Consider the following 19,391-nt stretch of genomic DNA (forward strand, 5'->3'; position numbering starts at 1 on the left):
GATTTATTGAATCACCATATTCATTAGTTTATGACTTTAATGCACTGGAAGCCTCACATGGACTCATAAAAAGAGACCAGGTGGTGAACGGTTTCTTGAAAGAGACTTGCTAAACATAACTTCAACAGCCCAGGAGTGAGAGAAGCCATGCAGAAGTCATTGGGACCCCAAGGGGTCATGTTTTATAGATGACCTCTCACTCAATCCCTGTCTGGTTAAAACCCATCCATCTACATAAATGTGAAAACCATGTTCTGGAGAGAAGTCTCTCCCCATAGTCCCACTTGCTGGCCACTGAGATTTCAGGAAACGGTGAGGTAAATAAATGCAGCAAACACAGAAAAGTACTCCAGCCTACTTAAAACACAACAATGTACTTCAATTAACACTCACATGGCTTACCATGGGGACTAGGCTATGGTAATTAGTTGTGGATCTGCCACACAAACACACACACACATAAACACACACAAACATGCACACACACATTCTAAAACTCAGATATTAACTGAACCTTCCATACCCTCCCTCTTCACAGTTGTCAATTCCGCAGCATCAACCCGATATACAAATCAACAATGACATGTGGCTCTACACTACATGACCAAAAGTTTGTGGACACCTGCTCGTCGAACATTTCATTCCAAAATCATGGGCATTAATATGGGGCTGGTCCCACCTTTGCTGCTAAAACAGCCTCCGCTCTTCTGGGAAGGTTTTCCGATAAATGTTGGAACATTGTTGCAGGGACTTGCGTCCATTTAGCCACAAGAGCATTAGTGAGGTCGGGCACTGATGTTGGGCGATTACGCTTGGCTCACAGTCAGTGTTCAAATTCATCCCTAAAGTGTTTGATGGGGTTGAGGTCAGGGCTCTGTGCAGGCCAGTCAAGTTCTTCCACGCCGATCTCGACAAACCATTTCTGTATGGACCTCGCTTTGTGCACGGGGGCATTGTCCAAGAAAAGGAAAGGGCCTTCCCCAAACTGTTGCCACAAAGTTGGAAGCACAGAATCGTCTAGAATGTCATTTTATGCTGTAGTGCTAAGATTTCCCTTCACTGGAACTAAGGGGCCTAGCCCGAACAATGAAAAACAGCCCCAAACCATTATTCTTCCTCCACCAAACTTTACAGTTGGCAATATGCATTGGGTCAGGTAGCGTTTTCCTGCCATCCGACCGAACCCAGATTCATCCGTCGGTCTGGCAGATGGTGAACGCATTTCCACTGCTCCAGAGTCCAATGGCAGCGAGCTTTACACCACTCCAGCCGACGCTTGGCATAGCGCATGGTGATCTTAGACTTGTGTCTGGCTGCTCTGCCATGGGAACCCATTTCATGAAGCTCCCGACGAATAGTTATTGTGTTGACGTTGCTTCCAGAGGCAGTTTGGAACTCGGTAGTGAGTGTTGCATCCGAGGACAGACGATTTTTACGAGCTACGCGCTTCAGCACTCTGCGGCCCTGTTCTGTTGCTCCTAGACGTTTCCACTTCACAATAACAGCACTTACAGTTGACCGGGGAAGCTCTAGCAGAGCAGAAATTTGACAAACTGACTTGTTGGACAGGTGGCATCCTATGATGGTGCCACGTTGAAAGTCACTGAGCTCTTCACTAAGGCCATTCTACTGCCAATGTTTGTCTATAGAGATTGCATGGCTGTGTGCTCGATTTTATACACCTGTCAGCAACGGGTGTGGCTGAAATAACCGAATTCACTAATTTGAACGGGTGTCCACATACTTTTGTATATATAGTGTATGTTCCATTATGGACCATAGGGCAGAGAGGTTACTACTGTATATACACTGAGTGTACAAAACATTAAGACCACCTTCCTAATATTGAGTTGCGCCCCCTTTTGCCCTCAGAACAGATTCAATTCGTCTGGGCATGGACTCTACAAGGTGTCGAAAGCATTCCACAGGGATGCTGGCCCATGTTGAATCCAATGCTTCCCACAGTTGTGTCAAGTTGGCTGGATGTCCTTTGGGAGGTGGACCATTCTTGCTACACACGGGAAACTGTTGAGCATGAAAAACACAGCAGCGTTGCAGTTCTTGACACACTCAAACCAGTGCCTGGCACCTACTACCATACCCCGTTCAAAGGCACTTAAATATTTTATTTTGGCCATTCACCCTCTGAATGGAACACATACACAATCCATGTCTCAATTGTCTCAAGGCTTAAAAATCCTTCCTTAACCTGTCTCCTCCCCTTCGTCTACACTGATTCTAGTGAATATAACAGGGTTCATCAATAAAGGATCATAGCTTTCACCTGGATTCACCTGGTCAGTCTATGTCATGGAAAGAGCAGGTTTTAATGAACCATTATGTTTTTGTTACTCAATTTAACAGATACAACTTTCTGTTTTTTCTTTATTGAAATAATTGAGGATGCATTTGATCTCAAACCAGACATTGGATTAAATAAATGTCAATCCTGTGAGGTGAGAATATACAGGGGGGTGCTTCACGTGAATATAAATCATATTTGGTGTATAGCCAAATAACCTTTTCATGGGAATACATTGGCCCATAAATGACTGGTCAATGATCTTACATTATATTATTGGAAATGTATCCAATTCATATATTCTTACTCATATAAAACTATCATAATCATATTGCATTCACTCACATTGTACAGAATCAGTTGATTTGTAGGGCAATACTGCCATCTAGTGTACAATTGTGGAACAGGTTGGCAGAGGCGTACACAAAGGGAAAACATGAGACTAACAGACAATGACAATCAGGGAAAATAGTTATTGTAGAATCACATAAGAGTTATTTTTCAATAATCCATGCTGTTGCTACTCAAAAACCAGATACTGTACATGGCATAGACACGATACTACAAACATACAACAAAGATACTACAACACTAGACCTTGACATATTCCACAGGTTGATTCTCCCCTACAGCACTTTGTTAAAGTTGAACTGTTCTAAGATAATATGATGGACTCCACGATTAATCATTAGCTTTGACCTTGTTTTTTACTAGATCCATTTACAGAGCGCTGATGTTACATAATGTCAGCAAGAAGGTGTTCAGGCCCAGACAAGACACTTCATTACCAGCAGGTTGTAAGACAGTGTACTGAAGATCAGGGTTTTAGTAGTATCTCGGGTGTTGCTTGCTTCTCTGGGTGGGGCACAGGGGAAGAAAGATGATGAGGAAGTCAGCTGGGGGTCAATGAAGAGGGACAGAGCCAGGTAGAGAGTGATCAGAATGGGAGAAATGAAGCTGGTGCCTCCAATGACAAACAGACAACTAACCCACTTGACCTCTGGACTGAGCTGAAAGAACTGAGAGACATTGTGATGGATCAGAGAGTGGAGATAGCTGTCACAAAACGTCAGGTGGAGGAGTTGAAAATACCAGGTCTAGGTATGTTGTACATGTACGAATGGCCAAAATCTCATTTATATTGTAGCCAATATGATCTATTTTAGGGAGAAGTGATGCATGTTTTACTTTATTGTTGTTTTAGATACAGAGGCTAGACTGAAAGACAGTGAGAGCCAAGTGGTAGAACTGAGGAATGGCAATGCAGGTCAAATATAAAGATAACTTTAAATGGTCAAAATGCTTAATTAATTCTCACATGAATTCATGAATAATACTAAAATATTTGTTGCCTTAGGCCTGGAGACAAGACTCAATGCCAGCGAGGGTAAAGTAGAGGAAACTTGAAGGAGGAATACAGGTAGGCCTAATAATTGTCAACGTTTGAAAAAATAGTCCAATCAAAAATTGTTGTCAGGTACTCTGGTACGAATATGCAACCCTTTCACATTTTATTCTCATTCTATTTCTGATTCCGTTGTCATTGTTTGTTTGATTCATGTATTTTCATAGTGATCGAGACCAAAATAACAGCTGCAGAGGCTTAACAGGAGAAGATGGAGAAAGACAAAGCAGGTACAAGTAAATAATACAATAACACTTTTACACAAGTGTATGATTTTGTGATTATGCGTTTATTAGTCAGCATAACCTCAAGATATTATTACAATATATGTATTTTTTATGATTAATGGAGGCCAGGCTGAGAAGCAGTGAGAGCCAGGTGGAAGATCTGAAGAGAAGCAATGAAGGTGAAATAGACTGCTGATTAATATTTATCTTAGGCTGTACATTTAGAAATCCCCTTACTCAAACAGTATTGTCAATCATTTCAGCACAATCAATGTAGCTTTCCACAATGGAGGCCAGGTTGACAGTTAGCGGGAAGGAAGTGGACTACCTAACTTACTTGTAACAGATGACATTCATATTCTGACTGTCTCTGAAACTCACTTAGATAATACATTTGATGATACAGTGGTAGCAATACAGTGAGGGAAAAAAGTATTTGATCCCCTGCTGATTTTGTACGTTTGCCAACTGACAAAGACATGATCAGTCTATAATTTTAATGGTAGGTTTATTTTAACAGTGAGAGACAGAATAACAACAAAAAAATCCAGAAAAACACATGTCAAAAATGTTACGAATTGATTTGCATTTTAATGAGGGAAATAAGTATTTGACCCCCTCTCAATCTGAAAGATTTCTGGCTCCCAGGTGTCTTTTATACAGGTAACGAGCTGAGATTAGGAGCACACTCTTAAAGGGAGTGCTCCTAATCTCAGTTTGTTACCTGTATAAAAGACACCCGTCCACAGAAGCAATCAATCAATCAGATTCCAAACTCTCCACCATGGCCAAGACCAAAGAGCTCTCCAAGGATGTCAGGGACAAGATTGAAGACCTACACAAGGCTGGAATGGGCTACAAGACCATCGCCAAGCAGCTTGGTGAGAAGGTGACAACAGTTGGTGCGATTATTCGCAAATGGAAGAAACACAAAATAACTGTAAATCTCCCTCGGCCTGGGGCTCCATGCAAGATCTCACCTCGTGGAGTTGCAATGATCATGTGAACGGTAAGGAATCAGCCCAGAACTACACGGGAGGATCTTGTCAATGATCTCAAGGCAGCTGGGACCATAGTCACCAAGAAAACAATTGGTATCACACTACGCCGTGAAGGACTGAAATCCTGCAGCGCCCGCAAGGTCCCCCTGCTCAAGAAAGCACATATACAGGCCGTCTGAAGTTTGCCAATGAACGTCTGAATGATTCAGAGGAGAACTGGGTAAAAGTGTTGTGGTCAGATGAGACCACAATCGAGCTCTTTGCCATCAACTCTACTCGCCGTGTTTGGAGGAGGAGGAATGCTGCCTATGACCCCAAGAACACCATCCCCACCGTCAAACATAGAGGTGGAAACATTATGCTTTGGGGGTGTTTTTCTGCTAAGGGGACAGGACAACTTCACCACATCAAAGGGACGATGGATGGGGCCTTGTACCGTCAAATCTTGGGTGAGAACCTCCTTCCCTCAGCCAGGGCATTGAAAATGGGTCGTGGATGGGTATTCCAGCATGACAATGACCCAAAACACATGGCCAAGGCAACAAAGGAGTGGCTCAAGAAGAAGCACATTAAGGTCCTGGAGTGGCCTAGCCAGTCTCCAGACCTTAATCCCATAGAAAATCTGTGGAGGGAGCTGAAGGTTTGAGTTGCCAAAAGTCAGCCTCGAAACCTTAATGACTTGGAGAAGATCTGCAAAGAGGAGTGGGACAAAATCCATCCTGAGATGTGTGCAAACCTGGTGGCCAACTTCAAGAAACTGTTTTGCAGAGGGGTCAAATACTTATTTCCCTCATTAAAATGCAAATCAATTTATAACGTTTTTGACATGCGTTTTTCTGGATTTTTTTGTTGTTATTCTGTCTCTCACTGTTCAAATAAACCTACCAATAAAAGTATAGACTGATCATGTCTTTGTCAGTGGGCAAACTTACAAAATCAGCAGGGGATCAAATACTTTTTTCCCTCACTGTACATGGTTATAACATCTACCGAAAATACAGAAATGCCAACGGGGTCGGTGTTGCGGTTTATATTCAGAACCACATTCTGTGGGATCTCATGTTAAATACTGTTGAAGTAATATGGCTACAGGTTCACCTGCCTCACCTAAAGCCCACTCTGGTGGGAAGCTGCTATAGACCACCAAGTGCTAACAGTCAGTATCTGGATAATATGTGTGAAATGCTTGATAATGTACGTGATATGAACAGAGAAATATATTTTCTGGGTGATTTAAATATTGACTGGCTTTCATCAAGCTGCCCACTGAAGAAAAAGCTTCAAAATGTAACCAGTGACGGCAACCTGGTTCAGGTTATCAGTCAACCTACCAGGGTAGTTACAGACAGCACAGGAATGAAATTATCAACATGTATTGATCACATCTTTACTAATGCTTCAGAAATTTGCTTTAAAGCAGTATCCAAATCCATAGGCTGTAGTGATTACATTTTAGTCATTTAGCAGACGCTCTTATCCAGAGCGACTTACAGTTAGTGAGTGCATACATTATTATTTTTTTATTTTTCATACTGGCCCCCCATGGGAATCGAACCCACAACCCTGGCGTTGCAAACGCCATGCTCTACCAACTGAGCTACATCCCTGCCGGCCATTCCCTCCCCTACCCTGGACGACGCTGGGCCAATTGTGCGCCGCCCCATGGGTCTCCCGGTCGCGGCCGGCTACGACAGAGCCTGGATCACAGTATAGTAGCCATATCTAGGAAAATCAAAGTTCCAAAGGCTGGGACTTATATAGTGTATGAGAAAGAGGTCATACAATAAGTTTTGTAGTGATTCTTATGTTGATGATGTAAAGAATATTTGTTGGTCTGTGGTTTGGCGCAGTGGTCTAAGGCACTGCATTGCAGTGCTAACTGTGCCACTAGAGATCCTGGTTCGAAACCAGGCTCTGTCGCCGCCGGCCGCGACCAGGAGACTCATGGGTGGCGCACAATTGGCCCAGGGTAGGGGAGGGAATGGCCGGCAGGGATGTAGCTCAGTTGATAGAGCATGGCGTTTGCAACGCCAGGGTTGTGGGTTCGATTCCCACAGGGGGCCAGTATAAAAAAAATATGTAATCACTAACTGTAAGTCGCTCTGGATAAGAGCGTCTGCTAAATGATGTTAATGTAATGAGGAGCAACCAGATGCTGCACTTGACACATTTATGCAATTGCTTATTCCAGTTACTAATAAGCATGCACCCATTAAGAAAATGACTGTAAAACTGGGACTTAGGAAAATTACAATTGTCTCAGAACAGGGCAGCACGGCTGGCCCTTAAAAGTACACGGGGAGCTAACATTAATTATATGCATGTCAATCTCTCATGGCTCAAAGTAGAAGAGAGATTGACTTCATCACTACTTGTTTTTGTAAGAAGTGTTGACAAGCTGAATGTACAGAGTTGTCTGTTTAAACTACTAGCACACAGCTCGGACACCCATGAATACCCCCACAAGACATGCCACCTTAACCTTTTCCACATTTTGATACATTACAGCCATATTCTAAAATTGATTAAATAAAAACAATTTCTCAGCAATCTACACACAATACCCAATAATGACAAAGCGAAAACAGGTTTTCAGTAATGTTTGCAAATGTATTAAAAATAAAAAACAGAAATACCTCATTTACATAAGTATTCTGACCCTTTGCTATGAGACTCGAAATTGAGCTCATGTGCATCCTGTTTTCATTGATCATCCTTGAGATGTTTCTACAACTTTATTGGAGTCAACTGTGGTAAATTCAAGTGATTGAACATGATTTGGAAAGGCACACAGCTGTCTATATAAGGTCCCACAGTTGACAGTGCATGTCAGAGCAAAAACCAAGCCATGAGGTCGAAGGAATTGTCTGTAGAGCTCCGAGACAGGATTGTGTCGAGGCACAGATCTGGGGAAGGGTACCAAAACATGTATGCAGCATTGAAGGTTCCCAAGAACACAGTGGCCTCCATTATTCTTAAATGGAAGAAGTTTAGAACCACCAAGACTCTTCCTAGAGCTGGCCGCCCGGCCAAACTGAGCAATCGGGGAAGAAGGGCCTTGGTCAGGGAGGTGACCAAGAACCCGATGGTCACTCTGACAGAGCTCCAGAGTTCCTCTGTGGAGATGGGAGAAGGACAACCTATCTATCTGTCCTTCCAGAAGGACAACCATCTCTGCAGCACTCCACCAATCAGGCCTTTATGGTAGAGTGGCCAGACGGAAGCCACTCCTCAGTAAAAGGCACACGACAGCCTGCTTGGAGTTTGCCAAAAGGCACCTGAAGACTCTCAGACCATGAGATACAAGATTATCTGGTCCAATGAAACCAAGATTGAACTCTTTGGCCTGAATGCCAAGCGTCACGTCTGGAGGAAACCTGGCTTGTGATGGAAGCATCATGCTGTGGGGATGTTTTTCAGCGGCATTGACTGGGAGACTAGTCAGGATTGAGGCAAAGATGAACGGAGCAAATTACAGATAGATACTTGATGAAAACCTGCTCCAGAGCGCTCAGGACCTCAGACTGGGGCGAAGGTTCACCCTCCAACAGGACAACGACCCTAAGCACACAGCCAAGACAATGCAGGATTGGCTTCGGGACAAGCCTCTGAATGTCGTTGAGTGGCCCAGCCAGAGCCCGGACTTGAACCCGATCTAACATCTGAGGTGAGACCTGAAAATAGCTGTGCAGCAACTCTCCCCATCCAACCTGACAGAGCTTGAGAGGATCTGCAAAGAAGAATGGGAGAAACTCCCCAAATACAGGTGTGCCAAGCTTGTAACGGCATACCCAAGAAGACCGGAGGCTGTGATCGCTGCCAATGGTGCTTCAACAAAGTACTGAGTAAAGGATCTGAATACTTATGTAAATGTGATATTTCCGTTTTTTATCATTAGCAACCATTTCTAAAAACCTGTTTTTACGTTGTCATTTTGGGGTATTGTGTGTAGATTGATTAGGGCAAAAAACAATGTTATCAATTTTAGAATAAGACTGTACCCTAACAAAATGTGGAAAAAGTCAAGGGGTCTGAATCCTTTCCGAAGGCACTGTATGTAGTGGTGTAATAATATTATATGATGTACTGTTTTATCTTTTGTTTTATATGTAATGTAAATGCTTAAATGTGTTTGGACCCCAGGAAGAGTAGCTGGTGCCTTGGCAGAAGCTAATGGGGATCCCAATTAAATACAAATACCTGAAAAGAGACAATGCAGGTAAAAACAGTAAAATTATTGTATCGTATGAGGTGTCTCATCCCCAAACCACAATTGCAAATATTATTAGCACTTATTATAAATAATGTGATGACATACAGTATATAGGTTGGGTCCATTATTGTCCATTAAATAAAATACATACCAGTCAGATTGCACACCTGTATGACCAGCAACTACATGTATAGTATACGTCTCAATTTGATAAATAATGAAAACTAAACTGAATAGGACTGGCGTGAAGTATGCTTAATGAAAGCCATATCTAACCTGGTGGAAGCTATTACCACAAAAATCATCATGAGAAATACGAAACAAGGAAGATCCAGAAGAATAACCAACGTATGATGCCTCATGTGTTGTACTGTATATTGTCCCTGTAATTTGACAGACAGACCAAAGGTAGCATTCTCTACCTCAATGGGAATCAGTGGAGAATTAGGGCCCTTCAGCAGTATAATCACTATGGCCTACAAACAAATCTTCACTAACATCGGAAACCACTAGAACTCAATTACAGGTATTGTATTTACAAGTATGAATAATAAAAAGCTAAACTGGAGCTCATCTCTATGTTAGCGAGAGACTGAGGACTGATCTCGCTGTGATTTTCCTCTGATACAGGTTTCTTCACTGCACCAGTGAGATTGGTCTGCTACTTCAAATGTACCCTTTGTGGTAACAGTGAAAACTAGATGGATGCCCAGCTGTATATCAATGATAAGTCAGTATTGTATGTTGATGAAATTGATACTGCTGGTTATAGAAGGTTTGCATCTAATGCAGCTGTACCTCATCTGGAGGAGGGTGATGGGGTATGCATGAAAAGGCTTGCTGATGACCCAAATAACCGTACTTCCTTCTCTTCCCAAAGTGAAATGAACACCATACATGTTGTGATGAGGATAATCCTTGAATCGACAACTGGAATTTACTGTCACTAAAAAATGCAAGATTGAAAACTATAAAATGTGACACTTGTGCGTGATTCAATATTATATTGGCCAATATCTGGAGTTTCATGGATATATAAAACTTAAACATATTGAAATAACTTCTTATCATAAGCATGTGTTTGTGGGGTGGTATATTTTGAGACAGTAGATGGCAGCAATACCCAATAAAACCATAAACAATCCATGACTGCACTACAACTCAGAATAAGGGTTAATACAAAATTATAAGATATCAAGCTGTAATTACCTCAGAGTTAAACAATGTCGTTACACTGTACACACTGTTAAAATAACTTTTTGGTTATTTCAAATAATTTTTCAGTTAAACAGAGTATAATCCTGATTCCCTGCATAGAGAGAACATAACATCATTTTATGAAGATGTATATTGGATTTCACTGTAGCTTTACCTGATAGCTGCTGTTGTGAAATTATTAATTCTGGCTGTAAAATGTTCAAATTGTGAAATATCTTATATTCTGAGAGAGTATTTATGTGTAGGGGTACTGTATTTCATTTGATCTGTTTTTGTCAGCACAAGGTTCTATGGACACACACACACAGTCTGTGGCAGAAGTATTACCTCCAGAATATCATCATACGCATAACATGTTGTCACTAGTATATTAGCAAAAAAAAAACAGTTCAAATTAGCAAAATATATATATTTTTTTATTGTATCACAAAATCTTCTGATCAAACATTAAAGTTTTGTATACAGAAACTGCTGTCAAACACCCTCATCACCCACATGATATGTTGAGAGACACTGGGAAAACGATCATGTCACCTCTGATGATGGGATACCCTGCAGCAGTTTGCCATGTCTTGTTTTCCAAGTCTGATGGTACTTTTCACCTAGTCCCTTCCCTTGTGATTGTAGTCACCTCTCTCTCTCTCTCTCTCTCTCTCTCTCTCTCTCTCTCTCTCTCTCTCTCTCTCTCTCTCTCTCTCTCTCTCTCTCTCTCTCTCTCTCTCTCTCTCTCTCTCTCTCTCTCTCTCTCTCTCTCTCCCGTCACCCAGCCATAGATCTGTGTGTGTGCGCATGAGAGAGGGAATAGTGAGAGAGAAAGAGGGATAGAGAGAGGGAGGGACGAAGAAAGAGGGTGAGGGATATGGAGTGTTGGACAGTGTGCTGAGAGGAGGGCAGTGTATCATGTTGCTGTGATGTGAGCAGGGAGTCAGGAAGGAGGAGAGGGACCAAAACAAGAGAAGCAGAGAGGGAATAAACTGAGGACGGAGCTGGACTACATGCCTAGTTTGAGGGAGCCAGATTAGCAGTGACTCAGAGCTTTTTGAATACTAACCACCAGAGAATATGGCTTTGCACCACTGTTTGCCTGCATAGTGCATATTCATATGAGTTTGTGTGTGCCACCGAGGGACTGAAAGGGAGAAGGGATTCAACCTTATCAAAAGAGAGTCACTCAGTGCCCCCCTTCTCAAAGACTTGGAGCAGAGGAGTACAGAGGAGGGAGACAAGGTGGTGAGGGGGCAAGGGGGAGAGGGTGACCCCCACATCTGTACCCAGAACACCTAAAGGACAAAGTGAGAAAAACCACAGCTAGACCCAGGGCTTGACAAACGCTAACAATGGTAAGTCACCTGAACATGTTATGTGAGCCCGTCAAGATTGACTGTGAAGGTATGGGACAGGATTCTTATTGCACTGTCCTGGATATAAATGAGGTAGCAATAATCTAATGGTGATGAAATGACACAGTTTACCCCTCTTGCCTGTGCTAGGGAATTAATGGCAGCTTTATCAGCTGTGTCTGAAGAGGGGTTAAGGCATTTTTCACTGACTGTTCCGGAGTGACATCAGATGGGAGTCAGTTGGACTGTAACCAAGTGACATCCACAATGTGACAGCCAAAAAGTGGTGCCTGCAGGCTCAATTGAATAGATGATCTGCCTGTAATTCTGACAGCAATGCATGAAGCCTGTGGGTTGGGGTGGGCTGTGTGATTTTTTTGTTGTTGCATGCATGCATGCACACACACACACACACACACACACACACACACACACACTTTTGTCCTTGCTTTGGCCACTGAATTGTAGTTCTATGCATCAGTAAAATAAACACACACACACGCATACACATACAGCTACCCTGGCATATAGTGTGTCAGTTAAATGCACACACAGCCACTAATTAATTTCCCCTTGTCAGGCTTTAATGAAGTCGTTAGCATAAATGCATACATTATCTGCTGCCCAAGGTGGGCTAAATGCAGGAGAGGACAGGACAGTGTAAGAGGCTGCCCAGTGTGGGCACGGGTAACCGAGGAGACAGGGAGGGAGGTCAGCACAGGAGTCATGCTGTGACTAGATGATGTCTGAAGTATGAGCTCTGAAGAAAACACAGCCTGGGCAGACCATGCTGTTATGTTCGGAATATAATGAGCTAAAAGTAAACAAGGGTCATAGGAAGGACTCCAATTAGCTTGACTGTTTCTTGACTGTTTTGCACCCCCCCCCCGTCCTGCTGTGTGATACCTTGTTGTCATAAGGGCACTGCAACCCAGCTCACAGTACTTAAACAATCTCTCCCACATTATCTCACATAATATTGTCTCCTATTGCCAGTGTAGGTGTATTCATCTATATTAATATTATTTTGTTCTAAGCTGTGGTAGACTACAAAAGATCCATTATTCATGACTATCTCCAATCTGCTATCAAAGCTTTAGACCTCTGCTTGTCCTCTATTTCTGCTGCATATGGGCAGCTTTGGCAGTGTCCTTGATGTGTACTTTGTTTGAATTCAATTGTTCTTCCCCTGTACATATTCTTTTCACAGAATAAACATTCAAAGTGACTATAAACATAACTTTTGAAAATGTGCTCTTCACAGTAAACTAACATTTACTTTTCCAATAGATGTGATGGTAAAGGTGGACACCAGCTCTCCAGGGATTTTAGGCCTCTGAGCCAGTTGACCAGGTGATGGGGAGACGGGCGGCTGACCTGACCACTGCTGTGCCAGTACTGGGAGTTCCTGCCCTGGTGGGGGTGCGTGGTTGGAGGACAGCAGGAGGGGAAAGGGCCGGTGAAGTGCTGCCACTGACATGGGGTCCCCAGTGCAGCATCGGAGTGCAGACTTCACCCGGTGTAAGAGCCCCACCCATCCTGCAGGGCACACAACTAATTGGCCCATTCCCCAGGCAATCAGACAGCAGGATTACTCCCAAATCCAATGGCTACATCCCAAAGGAGCCAAAGGAAGAGGAGGGAATCAGACGGACTAAGAGTGTCAGAGAAAGAGTGGCTCTTTCAAAACAGAGGAGTTTAGATTCCAAGATCAAAAAGGGTGTGACTTTTGAAGGAATTTCCAGTAAGCTCACAAAGAATGTGCTCTTCAACCAATGGAAAAGTGGGACTTATTGCTATGCCCGAGCAATCAAGACTAACCCACACTTATCAGGGGGCATGGGGAATAGCAAGCTCAAAGGAAGGCAGGACATGCGCTACACAAATGGCAGTGTAGTTGACTCTGAGGCTATAGGAGGGATTTGTATTGATGGCAGTGATGAGGCGGAGCCTGTCTCGACCATGTCCTCTAGAGTAGGGGACCAATCAAAACCTAAAGAACATTCTGTGGCACATTCATATTGTGGGAATGCAGAACGACCACCTGCTCTCCCACCTCTCCAAATGCCCCAGCGGATCTGCAGCCACTGTGGAGGGAGACAGACTGTGGTCGCTGGAGCTGGAGATGGAGCTGGAGCTGCCAATCTGGGAGATAAGAGCCCTTCCTCTGCATGCCCTGAAGGAACAACAGCCATGAAAACACCTCCTTCACTCACAGACAGAAACCATCTTCCAACTTCACATACTGAGAAAGAGAGAGACTCTGCATTCTCTCCTCTGAGGATTGCAGACAGGGATCGGACACAAAGCCAGTGGACACACACAGACTCTCTATCCACCCACCCCCACTGTAATCCCCCTATTCAGAACAACAAAGACAGGAAACCCAATCTGCCTGAAAACCCACCACCTGCATGGCAAAATGGAGATCTGAAACAGACTAATAGTTATACCTCACATCCTACATACCCCCTGCATTCCACTAGCAGAGACCCAGTAGAAACCCTAGACACACCTTCACATGCACACTCAGACAAGCCAACCAGCCTCACAACCATCTTACACACAACAATGGTTACAGTCACCAAGGCAACAATTGAACCCAGGCGTGCAGATGCCAACTTCCTTGAGACCCCATCTCACTTGAGTAAGATTCCCCGACCGACACCGCTCAAACTTTCTCCCCAAATCGCCATAGCCACAAGACCAAACACGCCACGCACACACCGTAAGCATCCAAAGACACCCAGACACCCAAATACACAACCCAACCCCTCAAACACTCAACCTTACCCTGTAAACCCACCACACAGAACCTCTCCTCCAAACCATGTAAACCCATCCTGTGTTATGAAACCCCCTAAGCCTGAAAACACACCACACACAACAACACTTTCTATCACTGCTACAACATTACATAGAAGTGCACCCCCTTATCCCACCAACACACACGCAACTAAACCCCCTAACTCTGCAAACGCACACACAGCTACACCACCTACCCCTGTATGCACACCGACAACAACAACACTCCCAAACACAGCTACCACAATGATATATAGAACACTCCCTAGCCATGCTAACACATTACACACAACTACAACTCCAGCAAACACACCATATTCCACCACTCTGGCTAACCCTTATATCACATCACACACAACTACACCCACATACTATTATACCACAATACACCCAACAACACGCCCAAAGCCTTTGTCCCTTAACCCTAACCTTTCAAACACACCTATATCCCCTTACTTAGCTTATACATCCCCCAAAACACCCCCCAATGTTGATAACGCGTCACAAACAACTACACCCACTCACTCTTCAAATGGGTTACACATAGCTAGTCAGCGTCATCCCTCAACCACATCACTGACTAACTGTAGACCATTGATCATGACACAGACACAACACAATAAACCACCTGACCCATCAAATAGATCACATAAGGTAACATGTATAAAGACACATACTGAACAAACCACTGCCTATCACACAAACACTCATAAACGATTTGTCGTTGAACCAATAATGCACGCAAATGTATATCCAAAACTACTGACTGTCTCCAACAGAAACACACACTGTAATCCTGTCATCGTATCACAGACACATGAGGAAAGGCACTCTAGAATGTCCAATGCATCACAGGTCACTAACCTCCCAAAATGCATCACTGAAAAGGAGACAAACAAAGAAGGAGAAAAGCAGGGACACTTTGTCACAAACCTAAAACCTGGGTCTGAGCCTCAGCTACATTCACACACAGAGCACATTCCCTCCAGCGCATTCAGACTTGACGGGCAGATATACACAAATGACGTTCCACCTTCCATCACACCACAGACACAAACAGACCCTAAGGCCCTCATTGCATCACAGATGAACACTACTGCACATGTCAAACCCGTCACCAAAACACCAAACCACAGAAACACAGACTTCAGTTCCACATCAACGCCAAACAAACACACAAGCCCCACACACCGACTCATACCACAGGCCCGTCCATACACCATCACTGAGCTCCTCACACACACAGCCATAGACCCCAAGTGCAACCGCCTTTTGCCGCCATCACGCATGGCACACCTAGCATTCTACACCCTCACCCATCCCAATCAGACACACCAGATGATCCATCCAGTATTACCATTTTTATCGTCAAGCACCACCCCACAGCCCTCCCTAGACGATCCCAGGCTGGCTCACTCCCACCCGGCAGACGCAGCCCTGCTGCCCCCTTCCCCACAGTGCAGCAAGCCAGCCCCTCTCCAACGGAGGCTGCAGTTTGTAGAGGCCAACCTGGCAGCCAACCAGGACAAGATCACTACCCTTCTCAACATCATCCAAGACCTGGAGATGAGCCAAGCTCTCAGCATGGGGTAAGAGACAGGAAGGAAGATAGAGCGATCACGAGAAAGGATGAGAAAAAGAAAGGGAGATAGAAGGGGTGGGAAGGAGTGAGTAGAGAAGGAGAACAGGATGACATTAGAAAGGAGAGTGTTATTATTAATAATAGTGTTATTAAATGTCCAATGCAGACGTTTTTATCTCAATATCATATAATTTCTGGGTGACAATTAAGTACATTCATGTGACTGTTTTCAATTACAATGGTCAAAAATAAACAAAAATAGATTCTTATCAAAGGGCAATTTCTCAGTGGTCTGATTGGGGAGGGGAATACAGAAAATTAGCTTTTACTGGCATAGAGGTTTGGAACTCTCTTTCTTATTGGTCTATTAACTAATTTACTGCATGGTAATTTCAGACAGTCTTTTTAAACAGCTCTTACACTAAAAGGGCATTATCATAATTTTCACAATTTCACAGTATTATTCCAAACTCATAGTGTGGAAATGTATATAAAACAGGAAAATCAAGTTTTTGACTGCCCTTGGCCTTTTATATCTCCTGCTCTTTGTTTCAGTCGGCGATGCTACAGGACAGGGCAGGACCTCAGGGAGTGCTCCACCTGTCAGAAGACTGCTTGTATCGTCTACAGGTGAAACACAGGAAGCATGGTCAGATCGGTTTGACTCTTTCCTCCTGTTTATGCTTTTCTCAGTTTTCACCCTCTTTCTTGCTCTATCTCTCTGTCCCTGCAGTGTGGAGTATGACTTCAGGCAGCAAGAGAGACGTTTATTGGAGGTTCTGAATCCTCAGAGGGCTGACAACAACACTCCAACATTTCCCCCCTACCTGCCTCACAACCCCACCTTGCTGACGAATGCCATCACTAAGACCATGACCAAGTCCAAGGTTAAAAGCAAAAAGTTGTGCAAGACGCTTTTCCGATGGCTGCCTAGAAAAATTCAGCGGACAAAGTCCTCCTTTCACCAACTCTCTCCAGATCATTTGAACTCCTAGCATGTTATCCATGAGGTATCCCCTGAAATATAAGATATGATGTCCCTATTACAGCAAGCAGCACTTGTCATCGTGGAAGACACGTCACTTCCTGTTCACATGATAGGTGTTCTGAAATCTGATTTGCTCCTTTAAGGTTCATTGACACCCTAATGTCCAATCAGAACATAGTATGAACAGGATATCCCCAATAGTAACTAGAGACCTTTGCCCAGTCTAGCAAGAGTATATCATAAGGGAAAACATCATCCTTCAGATGAAAATCATGAACTTTCGTCCAAAGCACATGCAATAGTTTTGTTGAACTAGATATGACTTCCAAAAGTTTCCTAGATTGCAATCACCATTTTTCAGAGTATATAGTAGATGAAACGTCCACTTAGTCATGTTCTATAGTATCTTGTAGCTAAGTGTTGCCGTCCAATTACAGATTCCCCCTACCAGCTTATCCCAGGGTAAATGTATCTACCTGATTTTTTTTTTGAAATAAACCAAAGCTGCAGTACATACTGTAAACATTTTCTCTTTTCATATGTAAGTAATATTGCTTATTGATATCCATCTGTCTATCTTTTCCTGTAAGTAATATAATCACCTCCTCTTACACGTGCACAAAACACACACGCACGCACGCATGCACACGCACACACACACACGCACACACACACACACACACACACACACACACACACACACACACACACACACACACACACACACACACACACACACACACACACACAAGTTACAGGGACCCATAGAAGCACTCACACATGGTGCTACACAGGAATCCTCCTACCAAACTCATACATACTGTAGTCATCCAGGCCTGCTCTGTTCTCTCACCTGACACAGTTAGACAGTTCACAGCAGCCAGCCAGCTGTCCCTGAAAGTGGAGAATCTTTCATTCTCTTTTTCCCAGAAGGGAAGAGGCTCGTGCAGAAGGTCTCTAAATCCCCAAACAATCTAAAGCCTAACAGGGTTTCTTAAAAGGCTTCAGAGTTAAACAATGGCAGGATGTATTGTTGCAATGAAGCATGAAAATCCCACAATGCAATTTTCCATGGGCACATGCAGATACACACCCGTACACATACACACATACTGTATATATGCACACACACACAACCTCCTACACTGAACCAAAAAGCACCCAATGGCAGGCTTCAACGAAGCATTAATAACCTTAGCTCATGCTGCTAGTGAAAGCCTCTGACAAATAAGGAGCTGCCTAGGGGAATATGCCATTTTGGAAAAGTTTGATCTCGACCCAGAGATCATGAAAAACAAGGAGAGACATCTTGTTAGAGTAGTCCTGTCAGACATGGGCTGTGTTTTGTTGTGAACTCTTCTTTGGGAAGCCCTGGCAGCTATGCCAGCCTTGCTGCATGACAAGGACAAAGCAGTGCCCTCTTACCCCTCTCATACGCTCTCTCACACACCCCCCCCTGGCTCCAGAGCACTGTTAGCACTGATAAAATGGTGTGTTCTTCCTTGTTCCTATCCCTCACATTGTTTACCCAGGACAAGCCTCATCGCCATAAGGAATAAATGTCAACAGAAATGGCAGAGTATTCATCTATTAATTGTATACTGTGTCTGATAGTAGAGAGAGAGATGGAGAGAAAGAGGAAGTGACACAAATTGCATGCAAGGGTAGAGAGGAAAATATTGCATAATGTTGTGTGTGTGCTTTAGGCTTGTGCAGTTACACAGATAATACTACAACTCTGTTGAAGTTTTAAGTGTAAGGTTGTTCATGTCCTGTTAGATGTAAAAGCAGAGAACAGTGGCGGAAGCTCATCCTTGTCCTATTCTGTTAGCACACGATGCCTACGAACCTCCAGTGAGTTCAAACTGGCTTTGAGATGAAAGTTTTGTAAAATAAACTTTCTACTGGAAATGAGACAGCTAGCAAAGAGAATGTAATTACCCTACTAGGAGCAGAGAGAGAGAGCAGAGTAACTGAAACAGGGCCATGCCTCTTAAAAATAACTCTAGACTAAACTGCTCCGCTACTTATTGCTTGTATTGCTTATTACTGCCTAATTTTAACAGTACCTGTGTCACAAGTGATACTGACTCTTACTAAACTATAGACTGCCATTTACTTTATATTAAGAATCAGCAGGTCTTTTTCTTTAATCATGCCTATTTATGAGTGCCTTTTAATCACGTGCGCTGTGGGTTGTTTATGATTGCCTTTTACTTAACTTCTGACATTCTCACTTGTGAAATTGAATTGCATGAACTATTTGTTTGCTTGCATGGTGTGCTGTGATCCCCCAGATAGGAATGGACT

The 19,391-nt window shown here is 43.4% G+C and overlaps 1 protein-coding gene and 1 long non-coding RNA gene across 2 annotated transcripts; both read left to right on the top strand.

The window, feature by feature from the left end:
- The first annotated feature begins 3,108 nt into the window (after positions 1–3,108).
- On the top strand, positions 3,109–3,949 carry LOC121580213. The gene is made up of 3 exons (XR_006002999.1): positions 3,109–3,403; positions 3,660–3,722; positions 3,875–3,949. It is a non-coding gene; the product is annotated as an uncharacterized LOC121580213 (long non-coding RNA).
- Positions 3,950–11,260: 7,311 nt separating this feature from the next.
- LOC121579879 (mucin-5AC-like) lies at positions 11,261–17,574 on the top strand. The gene is made up of 4 exons (XM_041894830.2): positions 11,261–11,706; positions 12,997–16,100; positions 16,649–16,723; positions 16,827–17,574. Exons 2-4 carry the CDS (start codon positions 13,063–13,065, stop codon positions 17,086–17,088), a joined length of 3,375 nt encoding a protein of 1,124 aa, XP_041750764.2. The 5' UTR covers positions 11,261–11,706; positions 12,997–13,062; the 3' UTR covers positions 17,089–17,574.
- Positions 17,575–19,391: the final 1,817 nt, after the last annotated feature.

Source organism: Coregonus clupeaformis, chromosome 13 (assembly GCF_020615455.1).
Source record: "Coregonus clupeaformis isolate EN_2021a chromosome 13, ASM2061545v1, whole genome shotgun sequence".
Lineage (NCBI taxonomy): Eukaryota > Metazoa > Chordata > Actinopteri > Salmoniformes > Salmonidae > Coregonus > Coregonus clupeaformis.